Source organism: Cervus canadensis, unplaced genomic scaffold (assembly GCF_019320065.1).
Source record: "Cervus canadensis isolate Bull #8, Minnesota unplaced genomic scaffold, ASM1932006v1 Scaffold_138, whole genome shotgun sequence".
NCBI lineage: Eukaryota > Metazoa > Chordata > Mammalia > Artiodactyla > Cervidae > Cervus > Cervus canadensis.
The window spans coordinates 41,655-62,085 of record NW_025091520.1 but is presented as its reverse complement, the minus strand read 5'-3'; the positions used below and the strand labels follow the sequence as shown (position 1 = coordinate 62,085).

The 20,431-nt window shown below is 45.7% G+C and overlaps 1 protein-coding gene and 1 long non-coding RNA gene across 2 annotated transcripts in view; both read left to right on the top strand.

The window, feature by feature from the left end:
- The window catches only part of LOC122436520 (leucine-rich repeat-containing protein 1), a gene marked incomplete at its 5' end in the record, with an annotated part of 43,974 nt that extends 35,822 nt beyond the window's left edge, over positions 1-8,152 (top strand). Inside the window, 3 exons of the mRNA XM_043460299.1 lie at positions 4,134-4,306; positions 5,029-5,165; positions 6,646-8,152. Of these exons, the coding sequence (XP_043316234.1) occupies positions 4,134-4,306; positions 5,029-5,165; positions 6,646-6,804 (469 nt within the window). The remainder of the gene's footprint in view (positions 1-4,133; positions 4,307-5,028; positions 5,166-6,645) is intronic.
- Positions 8,153-15,636: 7,484 nt separating this feature from the next.
- Positions 15,637-20,429, top strand: LOC122436522. Its single transcript, XR_006268034.1, has 4 exons — positions 15,637-16,162; positions 17,152-17,233; positions 20,012-20,257; positions 20,375-20,429. It is a non-coding gene; the product is annotated as an uncharacterized LOC122436522 (long non-coding RNA).
- The last annotated feature ends 2 nt before the right edge of the window (positions 20,430-20,431 follow it).

Below are 20,431 nucleotides of genomic sequence, written 5' to 3'. Positions count from 1 at the left end.
ACGGAGGCTTTCACTTTAGATACTTTGGTACTGTTGACATTTTTTTCACTGATTATGTTCGCTCTCTATATGTATCTTTAAACATTTTTGAAAACTTTGCTTAAAACTAACAATTCTAGTAGGAAGAAACAAACAGATGAAACACTCAATTGTAAGTACCATTCAGCCGTCCGTTAAGTTAGTATTACATTAATCAGTCAGCCATTTGGTTGTTAAATAAATTGGATAAAGCAACTGCTGTCCTAATCCGCTCATAGCTTCCTCATAGCTACGAGGGACTTCCCTCACAGCTCAGTTGGTAAAGAATCTGCCTGCAACGCAAGAGACCCTGGTTCAATTCCTAGCTCGGGAAGATCCACTGGAGAAGGGATAGGCTACCCACTCCAGTATTCTTGGGCTTCCCTTGTGGCTCAGCTGGTAAAGAATCCGCCTGCAATGCAGGAGACCTGGGTTCGATCCCTAGGTTGGGAAGATCCCCTGGAGAAGGGAAAGGCTACCCACTCCAGTATTCTGGCCTGGAGAATTCCATGGACTGTATAGTCCATGGGTTCGCAAAGAGTCGGACATGACTGAGTGACTTTAAGAAAAAAAAGTCCTAATCAGAGGTGGGGAAGGTCACTTCAGGCTGGACTTGTCACCGAGGTCCCTAAAAAGGAGAAGCTCACGATACGGTTGTTCATTTGTTCTAGTCCTTGTACTGTTGCTGTAAATAGTAGCTGTAGGCTTTCTATTTCTTTTATTTATTTAGGGGATGTGGTCCTAAATGGAACATGGTGATGTGGACAAATTGGGCTGTGGCTTCTTATGTTGATCTTGTAGTCAGCAGAAGGTACCAGAATAAACCAAAAATACATTATTAACTCTGCTGGAAAGTGGGAATATATATATATATATATATATATATATATATATTTTAAAAAATAGAAAACATATGTCTATACTATTATTTATATTTAATGTATACATAGATTTTGCATATTTAAGCTCTGCTTCTGGCCTGTGTCTGGCCTGTTCACCCCAGAGAAGCAGGGCAGTGTGTGTCTTTCCCCTTAGGCTGCAGGGCGTCAGCGCGGGGCTGCCCAGCCCGCAGTCTGTTTGCAGACTGGGCAGGGAGCGGAGGCTTTTTTTCCCCTTTCGCACTGGGAACACCTCTGTCCACAAGACACGTGTGAATGAGCTCGTGTGTGTGGCGTGTGCTTGGCCAGTAGCCCCCGTGTCCAAGCTGGTACACTGATGCTTTGCAGGAAAACCTGTGTTCTAGACCACGTATCCGTCTTCCCTGGCTTGGTGGCATGTGACTTTCAGACTTGTAGCTGTGGAGTCCAGTAATTTACTTTAGCTCTTAAGATACGATTTGTCATCCTTAGCAGCTGTTACTGATGCTCTGCGTAGCCTTTTATTTATACCTTTGCTTTAGCATTTAGCTGGGAAGCTGGTTATTAGCCTGAGAAGGCACGATGACCGTGGCTTCAGGATCTGTGTGTCATGCCAGCTTTCGAGCCTTGATTTACTCTTTTCTTTATGCTCTTAAAAGCAGAGGTGCTGACTATAGGTTTCTTGCCCAAGACCTTGAAACATTCCAGAGGATATTAGCTTAACTCAAAAAAGAAATAGGGACAAACTTTCAAAAAGAAATTATTCTTGGGTTCTGTGGCATGAAAGAGGGTTTGATGTCCTTTAAGCGCCTGCAGTGAATTAGGGTATTCTTTTTAAAAAGCCCCATCATAGCGTTCGGCAGATACTTGCCTTGCATCTTCAAGTTCCTTGCGTTTAGCATAAGTATGACGGCATTTGGTCAGATGAGAGATCGTTTGAAGCTTATACAAATAAGCACAGAGATTTCACTTCCAAACTACCTCAAGGAACCACTGCCTCAGAAAAAGGGGAGCTGGGGCTGTAAGCGGCTGTGCCCCCCAATTCCCCACCCCGGCCCTGGGCATCCTGATGGTGTATATGCGTCCCTGCACTGGGTGGATTCTGGGATTTAAAAACATGGATCTCCCACCCAGTTTGACTGTCGTTAGTAAACTGCTGGCTGGGACACCACGTGGAGTCTTTCTGGGTCCTTTAACCTAGGTAGGTTTCACTGCATTGACTCAAGAACCTCACTCTGCTGTGGGCACGGTTCCCTACGTTTACCCAGCACCACACCCCTTGCGTGTGTGGTGGGTGGATCAGCTTTTCCTGGACGATTAGGAAAAGAAAATATTTTCTCACCTCCGTAAATAGGACAAGGGAAGGCGTTTGCGAAAATGTATTCATTCTTCTTATGGAAAGTTTGTTAGTACTTTCACTGCTTTCTTTAGTCATTTTTAACTTCATCCACTAAAATAACTTAGCTGGTCTCTGCTTACCTTTTACTTGGATTCGTCTTATACTATTTGAGTCCAACTGCTCTTACTAGAGTTCTAGTTTATTTCCCATAAGTCTGTCAATTCAAAATGCATCTGATGAGGGAGTATTAATCTGTTGGTGAGACGTTAGGGGGCTCTTGTATGTAAAGTGGAGATGGAGGTACCATTTCATAGAAGAAAGAACCCCGGATACACACTGTCATATAATGTCTTTCAGAACTAATGGACCAGAAATTTCTTTGGAGAAAATGTGTGTCACATTGTAGATAACAGACTGTGATCAGTCTGTTTTTTATCTAACTTACTTTTTCTCTAACTTATGAAATCACTTCTATGGTGGAACCATCATTTAATCCATGGAGCCATCCTTAAGAGTAAAAATACCTGATCAGGTATAACCTTCGGTTCTTTAAACCTTAAATCCGTGGCATCTGCAGAGGTTCAGGGGTTTTCAGCGTGGATCAGTGACGTGTGTGAAGCGTTGACTTTTACCACAGCCCCGCACTCGGCATCCTTCCGTGTGGGGCTGATGGCTCCTTGTTGCAGGACTGTGCATTGTAGGGTGTTTGGGAGCATCCGAGCTGCGCCCCTCGAGATGGCAGCAGCATTCCCAGGGGCTTTCCTGGCAGCCCAGTGGTTAGAACTCTGTGCTTCCAGGGCCAGGGGCCAGGTTCAGTCCCTGGTTAGGGAACTGAGTGCCTGCTAGCCACATGGCGAGGCAGAAAAAAAAAAAAAAAAAAAAAAAAACCTTCCCCAAAATGTCTCTAGCCGTTGCCAGGTGTCCCCTGGGGGCAAGATCACCCCTGGCTGAGATATTCTGCGCAAGTGGCCTTTGCCAGGCACCAAGTACTTTTGATTTCTGCTAACAGTCTCCACTAAATAGATTTCACTGGTCAAGTGTTTGTAGAGACATAAATATAAAACTAATCTTGAGGAGTTGCATTACAGTTTTTAAAGTGCTCTAATAGATACCATCCCCTTTGAAACTGAAGCAATCCGAGGTGGAAATTAATGATCACGTAGGTGTCTGAGAAGTGGGAGCTTTCAGAAACTTTAAAGTCTGAATTGGAACACTTAAAATCATCTCCCTGGAGAGAGCAAGTGGAGACCATGAAAAAACGCTTGTAATCTTTAACTGCGGTTTAAGCTCTTCAGCACCCCAGCCTCCCTCACGTCCCGACTTACAGGTGCTCCTGGGCCCAGGCAAGTGCACAGCTTCATTGCAGCCCTGCCGAGCGCAACTCAGGAAGAGCTCAGCTCTGGGTCCTTCCGCAAGTGCACTGGCTTCCCCCTCTCTACCTGGAGGCTGGCTTCCCTGGGGGCTCAGCTGGCAAAGAATCCGCCTGCAGCGCAGGAGACCCTGGATTCGATCCCGGGGTTGGGAAGATCCCCTGGAGAGGGGAAAGGCCACCCACTCCAGTCTTCTGGCCTGGAGAATCCCATGAGCTGTATAGTCCATGGGGTTGCAATGAGTCAGACACGACTGAGCGACTTTCACTTTCCTAGCCTAAGAGTAAACAGTGTGTGTTGTAACTTCCTAATTTTTTTGCCATGTGGCCTCGAGGTGCCAGAGAGAGGTGATGGCAGGAAAAGGCAACGCAGTCATCCCCCGAAGCATCTCCTGGCAAAGAGGACACAGCGTGTCTCAGTATAAACAGCACCGTTTCACATCCTGCACCCAGTCTCAGGAAGCAGTTGTTGAACTTTTGTCTTTTGTGGACAAGGTTTGATTTCATTACAGATGGTAAGCGCCCACCCTCTCCCTATGTTTTCATTAAGGCTGTCGCACCTGCCTTTATCGCTGACCGCCTTGAACTTGAAGGCTCTCTGGTTATCGGACAACCAGGCCCAGCCCCTGCTCACGTTCCAGACGGACACCGACCACACCACCGGGGAGAAGATCCTCACCTGTGTCTTACTTCCTCAGCTGCCTTCTGAACCCGCCTGCCAAGGTGAATTGAAGGGCTGGTTCGCTTGGCCCGGGAGTTAGCAGCGGCTCCCACCCATCCGTAAGGCTGCTTCCCAACCACGGGGCTTTGCAGAACACATGCTCACACCTGTGGATCACGCCTGGCATTTTTTAAATAGCCTTCTGGTTTTGAATTCTAGCTAAGGCTGAAAATGCACATATGTCCTCCTAAAAGAGATAGAAGTCCCTTAAAATTCATGCAGACAGTTTGGAGGATTAGCATTGATGGTCTCCAACAAAGCATTTTTAAGCCAGAGAGTTGTTTTGAGGAACTGTACCTTTGTTTTGTAAATCATATGTGCTTTTAAAAAAGCGTTCACAGTCACGTGGTGTGGCTGTCTCAAAGCCTTTGCTGAGAGCTGGTTTCGATAGAAGAAGTCTAGAAGGCTCTGGGCAAACGGAGGCACCTCGCTGACCCCAAACTGGTGAGAGGGATGTGAAGACCCCAAGAGGACAGTGCAGGGTGAGTGGCCAAGAAAAGGACCAGATCCTACACGTGTGGCCACCTCACTGTCAAGAGGAAGTTTTTGAAGTGAGCATGTCAGAAAGAACCTTGAAAAAGAGGTCTGTGAGTCATGATGCCATTCTGGAATGAAATGGTAAACACTGATTTAGCAGCTGTGACCTCAGATAGAATTAGGCATCCTCGGAAAGACAGGGCCGCCTCGCCGCGGCAGCCCTGCTGACCTGGTCTTTGTCCGGCAGAGAACCTGCCCCGCTGCGGCGCCCTGGAGAGCCTGGTGCACGACGTGTCAGAAGAGGCCTGGAATGAGCGGGCGGTGAACCGGGTCAGCGCCATCCGGTTTCTGGACGATGAGAAGGACGACGATGACCACGAAACGGTATGGGGTTCGGGCTGCTGGGCGTTCGCGGAGGCTCAGAGTGGCGCCTGACAAAGAGCCGTCTTACTTTCAAATAGCCTTTGCTCCTTTCTGCCTTCAGCATTTAAGTATTTTTTTTTAGAAGGCAAAAGCTAGATACTTCTAAGGTCCTGGTTCACCAAATGCACGTAAAGCAAGTGGGACTTTTAGATTTGTTTGTTTGTTTGAACAGGGTGTGGGTGCTTCTTTTTCTTTCTTTGTGACGGTTTCCCCTCATGCCCCCTCTGCTTTCTTAAAAATCAGTGGGGAAGTGTTTCTTTTCCGTCGTTCGTTCTCAGCGAGCCGCCACGTGCAGCTCTGCCGTGCGGACTCATCCGCGTTGCGCCGTGAGGAGAGCGTGGGATCTTCGTAGGATTCCCTTACAGGCTTTCGCGCAGAATCAGGCGTAGGTTTGAAAGGACCACTCAGCCCTGCTTGCCTCCATCCTCGACACGTGTCTCTGCCATTCGGCTGAGTCAGGGACAACTTGTGAGCCTTCCTGTAAGTTGACTTTGGCCTCTGAGCTTCCTGACACTAATTGAGATTTTCATAAGCAGAGCTCAGAGGGAATACTTGCTGCCCTCAAGACAAAGGGAGGTTTTTAAATTACTGCCAGGCAGCAGTTTGTTATTCCAGCTGTCCGCAGGTGGACTTTTATTGACTTACAGTAGTAGAGGGCAGAGTAGGAATTAAGCATGACAAAATGACTCCAGCCAAAAGGGCTCTTTACTTTTATCTCACGGCTTCTTGGAGCAGGACTGTTTGACCAGCCACTCGCTGTCTGAGTTCTGGCCTGCTTTTGTTAACCTACGATGGCCCTTCCTCAGACTCACTGAAGAGAGGTAGGCGCTGTTTGAGGAGCAGAAGAGCACATAGCATCTTTAATAATATAATTTTTAAAGCATTGTCCATACCCTGTTACTTCACTTCCAGCCCCGTGGTCTTTTAGGAAAAAATGTGAATTTTCTTCAGTAGGTCATATAAATATTAATAAAACAGGTGAATTAGAAAAGAAGTCCTTTCTCACCTCCCTTTTCCTTCACCTCCTGTGCCTCATGGGTTGAAGAAGGCCTTCAGATAAAGTAGAACATTCTAGTGATTTTAATTTTAGAATTTTTGACCAGTTTTTCTTTTTCCTTCCTTCACCCCCCTCATTATATCTTGTAAGTCTTTTATTATTTTTCTTACTGTTCGTGAAACCTTGTTTTTGTCTTAACACATCTCATATTTTCCTAAGTATTCTTGTATCCTGAAAGGAACCCTACCATCTTGACGAGATAAGTTGTAGACAGCATTTTCATCCTTCCTTCCGCTTGGGAGCAGTTGATAAATGCTTGTAGCTCCAAGGCAAGCTTTCCACCCGCTCTGCTTGTGACCTCTGGGCAGGGGGACCTGGGTTGGAAAGCTTTTGCGGGAGTGATGGAGTGAAGCCCAGACGCTCACCCCACTGTTTGCTTTTCAGAGAACACTCCTGAGACGAGCCACGCCCCACCCAGGGGAGCTCAAGAGCATGAAGAAGACGGTGGAGAATTTACGGAATGACAGGAACGCTGCTAAAGGACTGGACTCCAACAAAAACGAGGTCAACCACGCCCTCGACCGCGTGACCACGTCGGTGTAGCCGGCGCGTCCGTCTTACCTCCCGAGTCGTCCTGCTGCGGAGCCGGCCTGCCCCCCTGGAGCCCCCCAGGCCCCGTCTCCTCCGACCCCGCGTCGGTCCCCCCACGGGATGCTGCGCCCGGGAAGTGCCTTACTCTCATCCGACAGCCAGTCACTGCACCCGCCCGTGGTCTCCAGCTTGATTTTTTTTCTCTCCTAAATTTCAGTTGTTTGTAACAAGTAGAATACACTACTGACAATACCTGACCTTTGCTTTTGTCTTGTGTTGGGGTCAGGGAGAGCAGGAGGGGAATTCTGGTCCCCTCCCTCCCATCAAGTGCTGGGACCTTGCGAACCCACATTCTCTTGGACCTACTGATGAGAGAGTTTTATGGATGGGAAAAAAAATTGGTAATTTTTTAAACCCTTTTTGGCAGCTCAGATGGTGTACATTTAAACATTTTTGTATAGGTATTTCGTAACAAAAAATATGTATTTCCTTTTGTTATTTTATCTTGGAAACGGTACACATTTTAGTATTTGTGCAGGAAAAAAATACAGCCCTAAAGTATTTGTTTTTATTTGTACCATCCACTTGTGCCTTATTGTTGCCTGAGTCCTGTCAAATCAGTTGTCACAGTGACATCTTTGAGCAGAGATGAGGCTGGAAAGGTGATACTTTGAAAGCAGTGTTGGATTTTCATCAGTAATCAGGAGGATTTATTTTTAACCAAAAAGAAGAGTTACCACCAATTTGCAAATTTTATCAGTTGATTTTTTTTTTTAAGATGAACCAAAGGATTAGACTGCTAATATTTCATATCTTTTCCACTTTGACATTTTCATGAATGGGTCTCTCAGGATGCGTGCCCTGTCTGATTGTACCTACTCAGAAGGTATGTGCCATTTGTAAAATAAAACAGAGCAGAAAAGCACAAAAAGCAAACCGGTTCAGAAACTCAGTGGGGAAATAAATTACGTACTGCAAAGAGAAAGTATGATTTTTTTTTTTTATTAAAGAAAGCTTTAAAAGTTTTATACTGAAATATAAGACCACAATAAAGCAGAATAACCTACAACCCTGTTAGAAATGTTGCTGTCTTTATAAGTGCAATTTATTTTGTAAATAGAGTTTGGATCAAAGTGTAACAGAATATTGCTTCGAGTTTTAATTTTAAGTCTGCTAATTTAAGAGGTACCGGGTATATTTTGGTGTGTTTCTGTTGATTTCTTTTTAATTTTATTTTGTATGATGTGATAAAAGAGGAATGAAAAACGCCCATCCCTGTCTGGTGTTTAGGAAAATCATGCTGTTGGTGTTGCCTTTTTATTCTTTCCATGAAATAAAGTCAGCCTGGACATTAGCGATACAGCTTTTTAAAGTTGATTATCTCCTCGTATGTTCAGATGATAACAGGCAGCCAAGTTCTTTAAGAATGTGCTCCCTCTCCTTGGACTCCTGACCTGCTGGTCAGCTTTGTGTGAGCCTCCTGTGGGGCTGGACTCCCCATCTCCCCACCAGGGGGAACAGAACCCAGCGCCCTCCTCCAGTCTGCCTCCCCACCTTGGGTTGGGGCCGTCTGGCCAATCGAACTCCTTAGAAACCTGCTTTCAACCAACCAGATACGATGCCTTCTTTTACTACCGGGCATTCACTTACTGAGTTCATTTTGCCTTTTTGGTTGTTTGTATGTGTGTATCGATTTGTAAGACTGCTGAGTTGAAAGCTCATGGCACATAGTGGTTTTCAGCTGGTCAGTTTTTATTTCATTCCCTCATTGGTGGGCACCCTTCTCCTTCTTTCCATTTTAAGGTTCTGGCGTGCTCTGTTTTGTAAAGATGATGCCACAGACCCTGGACTGACAGAGCCGCAGACTGGCTTTATTTGAGGAGAGTTACCTTGATCCTGAAGAGCAGAAAAGACTTCCTGGTATTTTGGTTTATCTTCATATGAAGCCCAAACTTGACTACTCAGCTCACCATGGCTTTGGTGGAATAGAGACAGGAATAGTATGTGTGTTTGAATTTTTATAGAAAATTCTGCATACCTAATTGTTTCCTTTGGTCTGTCTCCTCTACTTCACATTCTGCTGGTTTTTTTTTTTTTTTTCTGGTTTCATTGTGTTTTTTGTTTTCAGAAGGAAAAGTCACTTTCATCTTACTCAGTTATTCTGGGTGACACTATGCTGCTCTTAACCCTCTGGATGCTGGGACAGACATAGCCTTCATGACGGAAACAGCACCAGCCAGTCAGACCCAACCCAAGAACATGCCAGCCTCTTCCAAGGAAAAGAAAGTAAATAATTAGGTATGTAGAATCTCCTTGAGAAATTTAAATGCGCGCACTGTTCTGTCCACCTCTGTTCCCCCAAAGCCATGGTGAACTGAAGAGTAAACGATGAGCTTTATATGAAAACAAAATCCACCGTGGAAGTTCCCTCTGTTCTTCAGGGTCAAGATTTCACCTTAAATAAAGTCGGTCTGCTCCTCATTCAGCCCATGAGTCTAAGTATCATCTTTATAAAAACAAAACTGAGAATGTCAGAATCTTAAAATGGGAAAGGAAGCAAGGTTTCTTATCATTATAATACTCCCTGGGGGCTCAGTGGTAAAAAATCTGCCTGCAGTTCAGGAGACTCGGGTTCAATCTTATCATTTTAAGGGAAACTTGACTACGTGAAAAGATGCCTTGTGAGGCCAATGGCAGAAGTTCCTGACCTCTCTCTGAGGAATCCTGCTCCCCAGCCCTATCAGCCCTGCCCCTGTCTGGCTTTTCCTCTAGGAAAGGGAGGAGCACCCTGTGTGGCCTGGCTGTTTGTCTTGGGGGAGTGGCAGGTAAAAGCAGGAAAGACTTGTATGACCTGTTCATCCACTTGTTTGCAGCCCCCAGTTCCTCTTCTTTAGCAAGGAAATTGTGCCTAAGTGGATAAAATTCTCAAAATGTAGAGGGAACGAAACCATTCATCATCAATGAAATCATTGATGATGAAGAGGAAAAAAGGAAAACTGTTAGTTGCTCAGCCGTGTCCGACTCTTCGCAACCCCATGGACTGTAGCCCCTGTCTCTGGCATTCTCCAGGCAAGGATACTGGAGTGGGTGGCCATTCTCTTTTCTAGGATGATGAAGAGGGGCATTTAAGAAATCTAGAATAGGTTGCCTGGATCTGCTATTTTTTTCTGGAAAGTTTGGAGGAATGGGCCCGACTAACCCAATCTTTCTGCCTAGAAACTTCCCAGTGAGGTTTCACAGGGTAAGAAACCCAGGGGAGTCGGGCCCACCAGCCGCCGTCGATGGGAGGGTGGAGGCTGGGAAAGTTCCTTCTCTGTTGGTAAGTCACTCTGAGCAGCCCGTCCCCATCTTGTAAGGTGCCGATGCCCCTGCTCTGGGCACGGCGGCTGGCAGGCGGCAGGGCTGCACACACACTGTCTGATGGGGCGGCCCTGTGAGCCAGAGAGCTGAAATCTCACATCAGCCTTCAGAGTTGACTTCACCCAAGTTTCCAAAGAGCCAATTAAAAGAACTTTAAAATCAAAAACAAAAGTAGAGGTGTAGTGGACCCTCACATACTTGTCTCCCAGAGTCAGCAATTCCCAGGATGAGAACAGTGCTGAGCCATTGGACAACATGGTGAGTAGAGTTCCCTGTGCTACACAGTAGGTCCTTGTTGATCACCTGTTTTATATGTACTGTATCTTTTAATCCCAAGCTCCTAATTTATCCCCCCCCTTCCTTTCCCCTTGGTCCCCGTAGTTTGTTTTCCATGTCTGTGAGTCTGTTTCTGCTTTGTAAATACATTCATTTCTATCACTTTTGTTTAGATTCCACATGTAAGTGACATCATGTGGCATTTGTCTTTCTGACTTCACTTAGTGTGATAATCGCAAGGTCCATCCATGGTGCTGCAAATGTTAGGCCATTGTGTAGAAACTAAATGATGTGTTATTTTGAAAGATTTTTTTTTTTTTGATGTGGACCATTTTCAAAGTCTTTATTGAATTTGTTACAACATTGCTTCTGTTTTTTGGCCACCCCGACCAGGGATCAAACACACACTTCCTGCTTTGGAAGACAAAATCTGAACCACTGGACCACCAGTGTGCCAGACCTTCTAGAAATAACACCAAAAAAAGGTGTCCTTTTCATCATAGGGGACTGGAATGCAAAAGTAGGAAGTCAAGAGATACCTGGAGTAACAGGCAAATTTGGCCTTGGAGTATGGAATGAAGCAGAGCAAAGGCTAACAGAGTTCTGCCAAGAGAACGCACTGGTCATAGCAAACACCCTCTTCCAACAACACAAGAGAAGACTCTACACATGGACATCACCAGATGGTCAACACCAAAATCAGAGTGATTATATTGTTGGCAGCTGAAGACGGAGAAGCTGTATACAGTTGGAAAAAAAAAAAAAAAAAGACCAGGAGCTGTGACTCAGACCATGAACTTATTACAAAAAGGTGAAAAGTGAAAGTCATTCAGTTGTGTCCAACTCTGTGCGACCCCATGGACTATACAGTCTGTAGAATTCTCCAGGCCAGGATACTGGAGTAGGTAGCCTTTCCCTTCTCCAAGGGATCTTCCCGACCTAGGAATTGAACCCAGGAATCAAACTAGGGTCTCCTGCATTGCAGGCTGATTCTTTACCAACTGATTGACTTACCAGGGAAGCCCTCCTCATTACAAAATTCATACTTAAATTGAAGAAAGTAGGGAAAACCACTAGACCATTCAGGTATGACCTAAATCAACTCCCTTGCAATTATACAGTGGAAGTGACAAATAGTTCCAAGGGATTAGACCTGATAGACAGAGTGCCTGAAGAACTATGGGCAGAAGTTTATAACATTGTGCAGGAGGCAGTGATCAAAACCATCCCCAAGAAAAAGAAATGCAAAAAGGCAAAATGATTGTCTGAGAAGGCCTTACAAATAGCTGAGAAAAGAAGAGACGTGAAAGGCAAAGGAGAAAAGAGAAGATACAGCCATCTGAATACAGAGTTCCAAACAACGGCAAGGAGAGATAAGAAAGCCTTCCTCAGTGATCAGTGCAAAGAAATGGAGGAAAACAGTAGAATGGGAAAGACTAGAGATCTCTTCAAGAAAATCAGAGATACCAAGGGAACATTTCATGCAAAGATGGGCACAATAAAGGACAGAAATGGTGTGGACCTGACAGAAGCAGAAGGTATTAAGAAGAGGTGGCAAGAATACACAGAAGAACTGTACGAGAAAGATCTTCATGACCTAGATAACCATGATGGTGTGATCATTCACCTAGAGCCAGCCATCCTGGAGTGTGAAGTCAAGTGGGCCTTAGGAAGCATCACTACGAACAAAGTTAGTGGAGGTGATGGAATTCCTGGTGAGCTATTTCAAATCCTAAAAGATGATGCACTGAAAGTGCTGCACACAATATGCCAGCAAATTTGGAAAACTCGGCAGTGGCCACAGGACTGGAAAAGGTCAGCTTTCATTCCAATCCCAAAGAAGGACGATGCCAAAGAATGTTCAAACTATCACACAATTGCACTCATCTCACACACTAGCAACGTAACACTAAAAATCCTTCAAGCTAGGCTTCAACAGTATGTGAACTGAGAACTTCCAGATGTACAAGTTGGATATAGAAAAGGCAGAGGAACCAGAGATCAAATTGCCAACATCTGTTGGATCATAGAAAAAGCAAGAGAGTTCCAGAAAAATATCTACTTCTGCAGTGTTGACTACACTAAAACTGTGTGACTGTGTGGATCACAACAAACTGGAAAATTCTTTTTTTTTTTAATTGTCCACTGGTTTATTTTTCCAAGTGAGCAATAGGCTATTTACAAATAAGCAGATCTCCAATGACGTATATTAAAATGACAAAACTATTAGTGTTTGAAATCTAAATTAAAAAAAAATTTATTAAGGCACATTTGTTCTGTGAGTCTAAAACAAACTTTCTGGTGTAATGACAGATTCATTTCACTTTTATCCCCAAAACACATGAACACCAGGATTATCAAAGAGCACTCAATATTTAGTAAAACAGTAAGGAATGTAAAAATTGAGGACAGGGAAGAGTTTTCAAAAAGAAATCTTTGGAGATCAGTTTACTGCAAATAAAATATACTAAATACTCCTTATACACATAAACATTAATAACTAATGGGTACTTGGGAAATGGTAGTGCTCTAAACAATGGATATTAAATAAAGATATTTCAGATACAAAGGATAGAACAAAACTAGTTAAAAATGAGACAACCATCTCCATCAACATAACACAGATAGGATAAAGGGAACAAAATTGGATACATTTCCCCCCAATGCTTTCATTAGGGTTAGGTTTTGTTTATTTTGTTTAACCTTGCATACATTAGATTTATGGCAATAATTCTTTGCCATTCTAAATATTAATATTTTATCTTTTAAAAAGAAGGGTCTGAAAAAAAAAAAAAGAAGGGTCTGGAGAAGAAAAAGTGCCAGACCCTTCTTGAAATCTAATGCCAGGTCCATCAGGCCACACTAATTGCAATAAGAACAGCCATCTATCTTATGGAAAATTCTTAAAGAGAGGGTAATACCAGATCATCTTACCTGCCTCCTGAGAAATCTGTATGCAGGTCAAGAAGCAACAGTTAGAACTGGACATGGAAGAATGGACTGGTTCAAAATTGGGAAAGGAGTACATCATGGCTGTATATTGTCATCCCGCTTACTTAACATATGCAGAGTACATCATGCAAACCGATGACAAGCTGGAATCAAGATTGCCGGGAGAAATATCAATAACCTCAGATATGCAGATGACACCAGCCTTATGGCAGGGTGAAGGGGATCTAAAAAGCCTCTTGATGAAAGTGAAAGAAGAGAGTGGAAAAGCTGGCTTAAAACTGAACATTCAAAAAACTAAGATCATGGAATCCAGTCCCCTCACTTCATGGCAAATAGATGGGGAAACAATGGAAACAGTGACAGACTTTATTTTCTTGGGCTCCAAAATCACTGCAGATGGTGACTGCAGCCGTGAATTAAAAGATGCTTACTCCTTGGAAGAAAAGCAATGACAAACGTAGACAGATATCAAAAAGCAGAGACATTACTTTGCCGACAAAGGTCTGTCTAGTCAAAGCTATGGTTTTAACCATAGTCATGTATGGATGTGAGAGTTGGACCATAAAAAAGGCTGAGCACCGAAGAATTGATGCTTTTGAACTGTGGTGTTGGAGAAGACTCTTGAGAGTCCCTTGGACTGCAAGGAGTTCCAACCTGTCAATCGTAAAGGAAATCAGTCCTGGATATTCATTGGAAGGACCATGCTGGAGCTGAAACTCCAATAACTTTGGCCAACTGATGTGAAGAACTGACTCATTAGAAAAGACCCTGATGCTGGGAAGGAAGGAAGGCAGGAGGAGAAAGGTATGACAGAGGATGAGATGGTTGGATGGCATCACTAACTCCATGGACATGAGTTTGAGCAAGCTCTGGGGGTTGGTGAAGAGCAGAAAGTCTGGCATCCTGCAGTCCATGGGGTTGCAAAGAGTCAGATAGAGCAACAGAACAACAGCAAGCAGCGTGCATGCTAAGTCACTTCACTTCAGTCCTTTCTGACTCTTTGTGAGCCTATGGACTGGAGTCCGCCAGGCTCCTCTGTCCATTGGATTCTCCAGGCAAGAGTATTGGAGTGGGTTGCCATGCCCTTCTCTCGGGGGTCTTCCCAACACATGGATTGAGCCTGCATCTCTTACGTCTCCTGCATTAGCAGGTGGGTTCTTTACCACTATCGCCACCTGGGAAGCTCTGGACCACCAGGGGAGTCCTCAAATTAAGTTCTAAAATACATCCATGAGGAAAAGACTGTACAATGAAATAATTTAAAAACCTCAGGAGAAGCAGAGAGCAAGTGTACCCTTTAAAGCAGCACTTTGGAGTCTAAAATTTTGAATCAGCACAGCAAAGCCACTGGAATCATGTACTTGGGTTTGAATCCCATAGCTGCACCGTGGCTTTGGATAAGCGACTTAACCTCACCCATTCTTCATTTCTGAAATGGGGCAGTGATGCCTCTTATAGGCTCAGCCTGAGGATGAAATAGGGTGCGTAGGACACAAGCTCTCGGGAAGCCTGTGTCTGTGATTATTACAGGTCTTGCTGCTGTTGTTATTCTAACGGTGTTATTAGCAGCTCTACACTTCCTCCCATGGGCTCAGCAGTATGTGCTCACCAGGGTCATACTCACCAGAAATGAGGACACATGCTTATTCTCTGTTGGAGAAAACTTCATCTGAAAACTCTCCTGTGGTGTTCTCTAGAGACCCATGGATTATGTAATAGGCCAGGGAAGTTTTAATTTGCAGCTCGCTTAATGGTTAGGTTAGCAACCAGCCCCTTGTAACTGGTAACTGATGGCTCAGACTGTAAAGAGTCTGCCTGCAATGCAGGAGACCTGGGCTTGTTCCCTGGGTCAGGACAATGAGAAGAGAATGGCTACCCACTCCAGTATTCCTGCCTAGAGAATTCCATGGATAGAGGGGCCTGGTGAGCTACAGTCTATGGGGTTGCAAAGAGTCAGACACGACTGAGTGACTAACTCGTTCACCTGGTAACCGCTCATTGTAACTCATTGTAGCTCATTGTAACTCATTACTAAGCTAGGTGTTTTCAAGGGAAAGCTCGTTCCCACTGAGAAACCGTTAAACGCCTAATTGAGAAAAGGTCTCTGGGTTTCCACACCACGTCTCCCCACTGCCAGGTCCTCAGTGTCCTAAGTGTTGCTCTCCTGTGTCCATTTACTGTCTTATTTCTCCTTTGGTTCACCCTTGATTTTTGTAAATCCCGCCTTCACTCTCTTGCTGTGTTCTGTTCCTTCTCTCTCCGAGGGAGATCTCTGAGGCTCCTCTGTCCCAGGAGGGGCAAGTAGATTTAATACGTGGAACATTGTTGGGAAAATACCTACTGGATAAAAGAAATCAATGCAGCCCGAGCTGGCGAGCATGCAGTCCACTCCCATCTTCCTGGAGTGTTTACTTTTTGAAAAGCTGACAGCTGGCAGGATGGATGGGGAGACAGACCAGAAGAACTTGATCTGGTTGCCTTCGTTCGGCAGGCTGTGGGGAAGATTCAAGGTAAGCTTTTGTGTCTCACAGTTGGCAGACGGACAGTGTAAACTGTGGGAATGGACAGTCCCTCTCTCCAACAGGCCCAAGCCTTTGAGAGAATCTGATTGGTTGATCCTCCAAGGGCTTGTGAGGCACCAGCATTTAATTTCTAAGGCAATGATGAACTGCCCCCGGGTGCAGCGAAACAGTAGTTCCAAAGGCTGTTTACTGAGCACTTACTACATGCCACATCGCAGGCGGACTGAACACAGTTCCAATGTTCCAGAACAACCAATGAGGTAGGTTGTTTCCATTTTGCAAGCATGCATTTTGCAAAAGAGACAATTAGGATTCAGCTCATTTTGATGTGTTTGTGGAGGAGGCAAGCTCCACATCCTTCTGTTTCACCATCTTGAGTTCTCCCCACCAAGGTTCAGATAGTTTTCATGACTTTTACAACATCAAACAGTAAGTGACAAAGCTGAAATTCAATTCACATCTCCATTGACTAGAGTCTGATCTCCATAACTCATTTATTTTCCTTAGTGCACTTCCTCAGCCAAAATACTGTGAAGCTGCAGTTATATTTAGAGTTATATTTATTGTAGAGGTGATGGTTCTGTCTTAATTTATCAAGATCCTTTAGCTCTAAGTTATAGACAAAGCCTGGGCTTCCCAGGTGGTGCTAGTAGTAAAGAACCTGCTTCCCGATGTAGGAGATGCAAGAGACATGAGTTTTATCTCTGGGAAAGGATGATTCCCCAGAAGAGGGCATGGCAACCCACTCCAGTTTTCTTGCCTAGAAAATTCCATGGACAGAGAAGCCTGGTGGGTTACAGTCAATAGGGTCACAAAGAGTCATACACGACTGAAGCGACTTAGCACACACACGTGCAGAGACAAAGATTGGTGTAGAACTCTCTAACACTGAGCAGCATCTCTGCAGACTTGGCTCTTCCTCTGTGCCCAATCAGGGTGGCAAATGCAATGCCCTCCACCCACTCCCCTCCCTACTCTACATGGTGTCCTGTGGCGAGAGGTGCAAAAATTGTCATAGGATCTCTGTTCTACCATCTCAGAATGCCTGCAATACTCAAGAAACCTGGGAGAAAAAGGGCTTAGTGGGTGACCAGGAAAGACATCAATATGTTTTTTAACATTGGCTGAAGTGACAGTTGGAGAACCGACTCTTGAGAGAGCTTCAACGTGTTGCAAAAATTGGCAGTTAGCCTTGGAGTGAGTGAGCTAATTAATTAGGAACGATCCGCAACCTCACTGCCTTTCACAGCCTCCGCTGGGAGAAAAGACGGATCAAGAAGGCTTGGAGATCAAGAGTGCTGCAGCCTGACCTTGGTGCAGTCTGTGGGGAGGTAAGAAAGGTGACTCGTGGTTTATTTCAGATCCTCCTTTTAAAAAGGTGTGAAAGATTTGACAAATAATGATCACTCTCCTTTAGGAACTACTGTTTAACCATAGAAGCAGAAAAGTAGGGGGGGGGGGGAAACTCATTTGATTTAGCAGGATTTAATTTTGTTGGAAGCTGGCTCAACATCCCTGGTTGTATGAAGAGCTAGTCTTGTGCGGTCAGTCTTCATGTGGCGGGAAGCCCGGGACCTTTGGGGTTGGATGGGGTGACACCTGTGTCTGATGGAGTGCAGAGGCTTCTCGGAGGGGCTCTGGAACTCAGGCACCAGCTTTGCTCCCGTCTGAACCCAGCATCCCCGCTCACACACCTGGCAGCTGCTGCTCGCCCCTCCCCCTCGTAGGTGTGAGGGCTTGTTTGTTTAAACCTGGAGCAACACTTCTTGGAAAAACAAAACAACATGCTCACTTGTCTGGGCATTGAATGTTCTTCCTGAATGTCGTCCTGCCCACTGGCCCAGAGGCGTGCTGGGCGGGGTGAGTTTCGGGGATGGTTTGGGGAGTTTCGGGACCGGGCTCTGGGCTGGGTCTGTCGGGTGGGGGTTGCTCTTGGGTTTCATCATTCTGGAACAGCTGGGGGTCAGGGAGCATCACTGTAGATGTACGTTCTTAGGTTCTGGCTTCACGCTTCTCAGCCTGAGGACAGATGTGCCGAGGGAGGCATTTACCCTAAACCTAACCCTGGTCCTAACATGCGCCTTAACCCTCAGGTGGGAGAGAGCCCTCGTTTGGCTTGTGTTCCCATCAGGACTCTTGAAACACCGCTGGTTGGATGGGGTCCCTGCTGGGTGTTGCCCCCCCCCGTCCCCCACTGCTGGCTGCCTGCTTCACGGCCCCATCCCTCCCCAACCCCCGCAGATGAAGGTGAAGGCAGTGTGCTCGGGGCCTGAAGAGAAGCAGACCCAGGGTTTGCCGTCTGTGAGGACTGGCCTAAGCCAGCGACCCAACCTCCTCTTTCCCACCTCTGTGTACAGTTCCATGTAGCACACCGGTAGTCAGAAGAGACTCGTCAATGAAATACCGGAGCTCTTGCCTGGCTCTTTCCCCCTAGTCATAGCCACTGGGGATAGGATCACATGGCTCTTCCAGGAGCTGGCACGGGGCGGCCAGAGACATCAGGGCCCAGGTGCCCTGCCTCCTGCCTGGAGGAGGAGGCCACGCCTGTCTCTGCTCACCAGCCTGTGATCCAGGACCACTACAGGCTCCTCTCTTGGTGGCGGCGAGCACCAGAGTCCCTTGGTGGCCATGTTAAGGCAGATTGCTGCGTGCCACCCCCAGAGTGTGACTCAGGAGGGCTGGATTGGGGCCCCAAAATCTGCATTTCTAACATTGCCAGGTGCAGCTGTTGCTGGCTCAGCGCCCACACTTAGAGAACCACTGCCCCCTGTATTGGAAGGAGCAGAAGCCTTAGAGTTAAGCAAAGCTGGGTTTAAAATCTAGCTACAGCACTTAGTTGGGCTTCCCTGGTGGTTCAGATGGTAAAGAATCCACCTGCCAAGGCAGAAGACCTGGGTTCAATCCCTGGGTCAGGAAGATTCCCTGCAGAAGGGAATGGCTACCCACCCCAGTATTCTTGCCTGGAGAATTCCATGGACAGAGGAACCTGGCGGGCTACAGTCCGTGGGTTCACAAAGAGTCAGACATGACTGAGCAAGTAACACAGCATTTACTTAATTTTGAGACCTTAAGAAGTTTTTCTTAATTTCTCCAAGTCTCAGTGGACTCACTTTTAAATGGGAATACCCTCTTTTTTTAGAGGCTTAGGGGACAGGTGGCGCAGAGCAGGTGTTCACCCGCTCCCCTGCTGTCCTGGAGAGGGCACGCAGCAGTCCACAGGTGGGCATAGGGCAGCTGGTCTCTGTAGCCGAGTGCTGGGCTGGAGGCTTCTGTTCACACATCTAAGCTAGTGGGAGTTGAGGAGGTGCCACCAGGATCAGAAATTCTGATTGGGAGTGCCCCAGGGGAAGCCCGGAAATGCTCATGGCCAGACGGGGTTACAGCAGATCAACACTTCCTGACTTGCCCGATGGCAGAAACTGCATCTTACTCACTTGTGTGTCTGTGCCTGACATTCCAGCCCCAAAATTCCAAACCTACAATCTGCTGTTACACCTCGGCTGTTGGATGAAATCTCCCAGTTGTGCTGTCTCTAAACATTTCAGGATCCTAAACCTCACTTGTGTTTTCACATGGGCCAGCACTCATTTTAGTGTCTCAAGAAGCTAAAGCCAAGTTGATTTAGTCAACTGGTCCCAAGTTTTCATTTTTCTCAGCAAATCCATTATTCCCTGCAAAGATGATCCTTAAAATGAGTAACTCACATGGAAAACAATATATTTTCATAAATATTAATGGTATCCTTTGTTATTATCTAAAGCAAAATTATATATAATTAATTTTAATTAAAACTCTTTCATAACATCTGACTAGTGGTGCTTATCACTTATCATAGAATTTCCAATAAGTTGTGCATTTTTAAGCCTTGTTTAATATTTACTCCATCACTATCAAAATGATGGGGTTTCTCTGAGCCAAGATTTCCTCTGAGAACAATGGCAAAGTATTTTGGACAACATTCCTATTACAATATTTAAGTGCAGGAGTCCTTAGACTATGGCTCACTGCCTGATTTTGTAAATAAAATTTTGTTGGTGCACGTCTGTGCTTATTTGCTTGTGAACGGAAACTGGCTCTCAAAACCTAAAATACTCTCCGGCCCCTTACAGATAAAGTTTACAGGGGTTTCTGCTTCCATCGGGCCGATATGGCTCTCTTGCCACCAGAGGGCGCTGTGTCCTGTCTGCTTATCACAGCCGGATGCCGGTCTGGAAACCCGAGCTTCCTGCAGAGGCTGAATTCAGAGAGCTGATAGACCTCGGGCCCTGCCGCTCCACCGCCGACAGTACAGTCTCCTGGCCGCTTGCTCTGTCGACATGGGATGCTCTGGGACCACCGCCTCTCAGAATGCTGAGGTCTGGGTCTGGGGTGAACTCTTGGTGCCCTTTCTGGGCCCCATGACCATCTTAGGCCTGGCTAAGCAATGTGATCTGTCATCTCTATAACTGAAATTCTGTCTCATCTCTTCCCAGGTGGCACAAGTGGTAAGCACTCTACCTGCCCATGCAGGAGACAAAGAGACGTGGGTT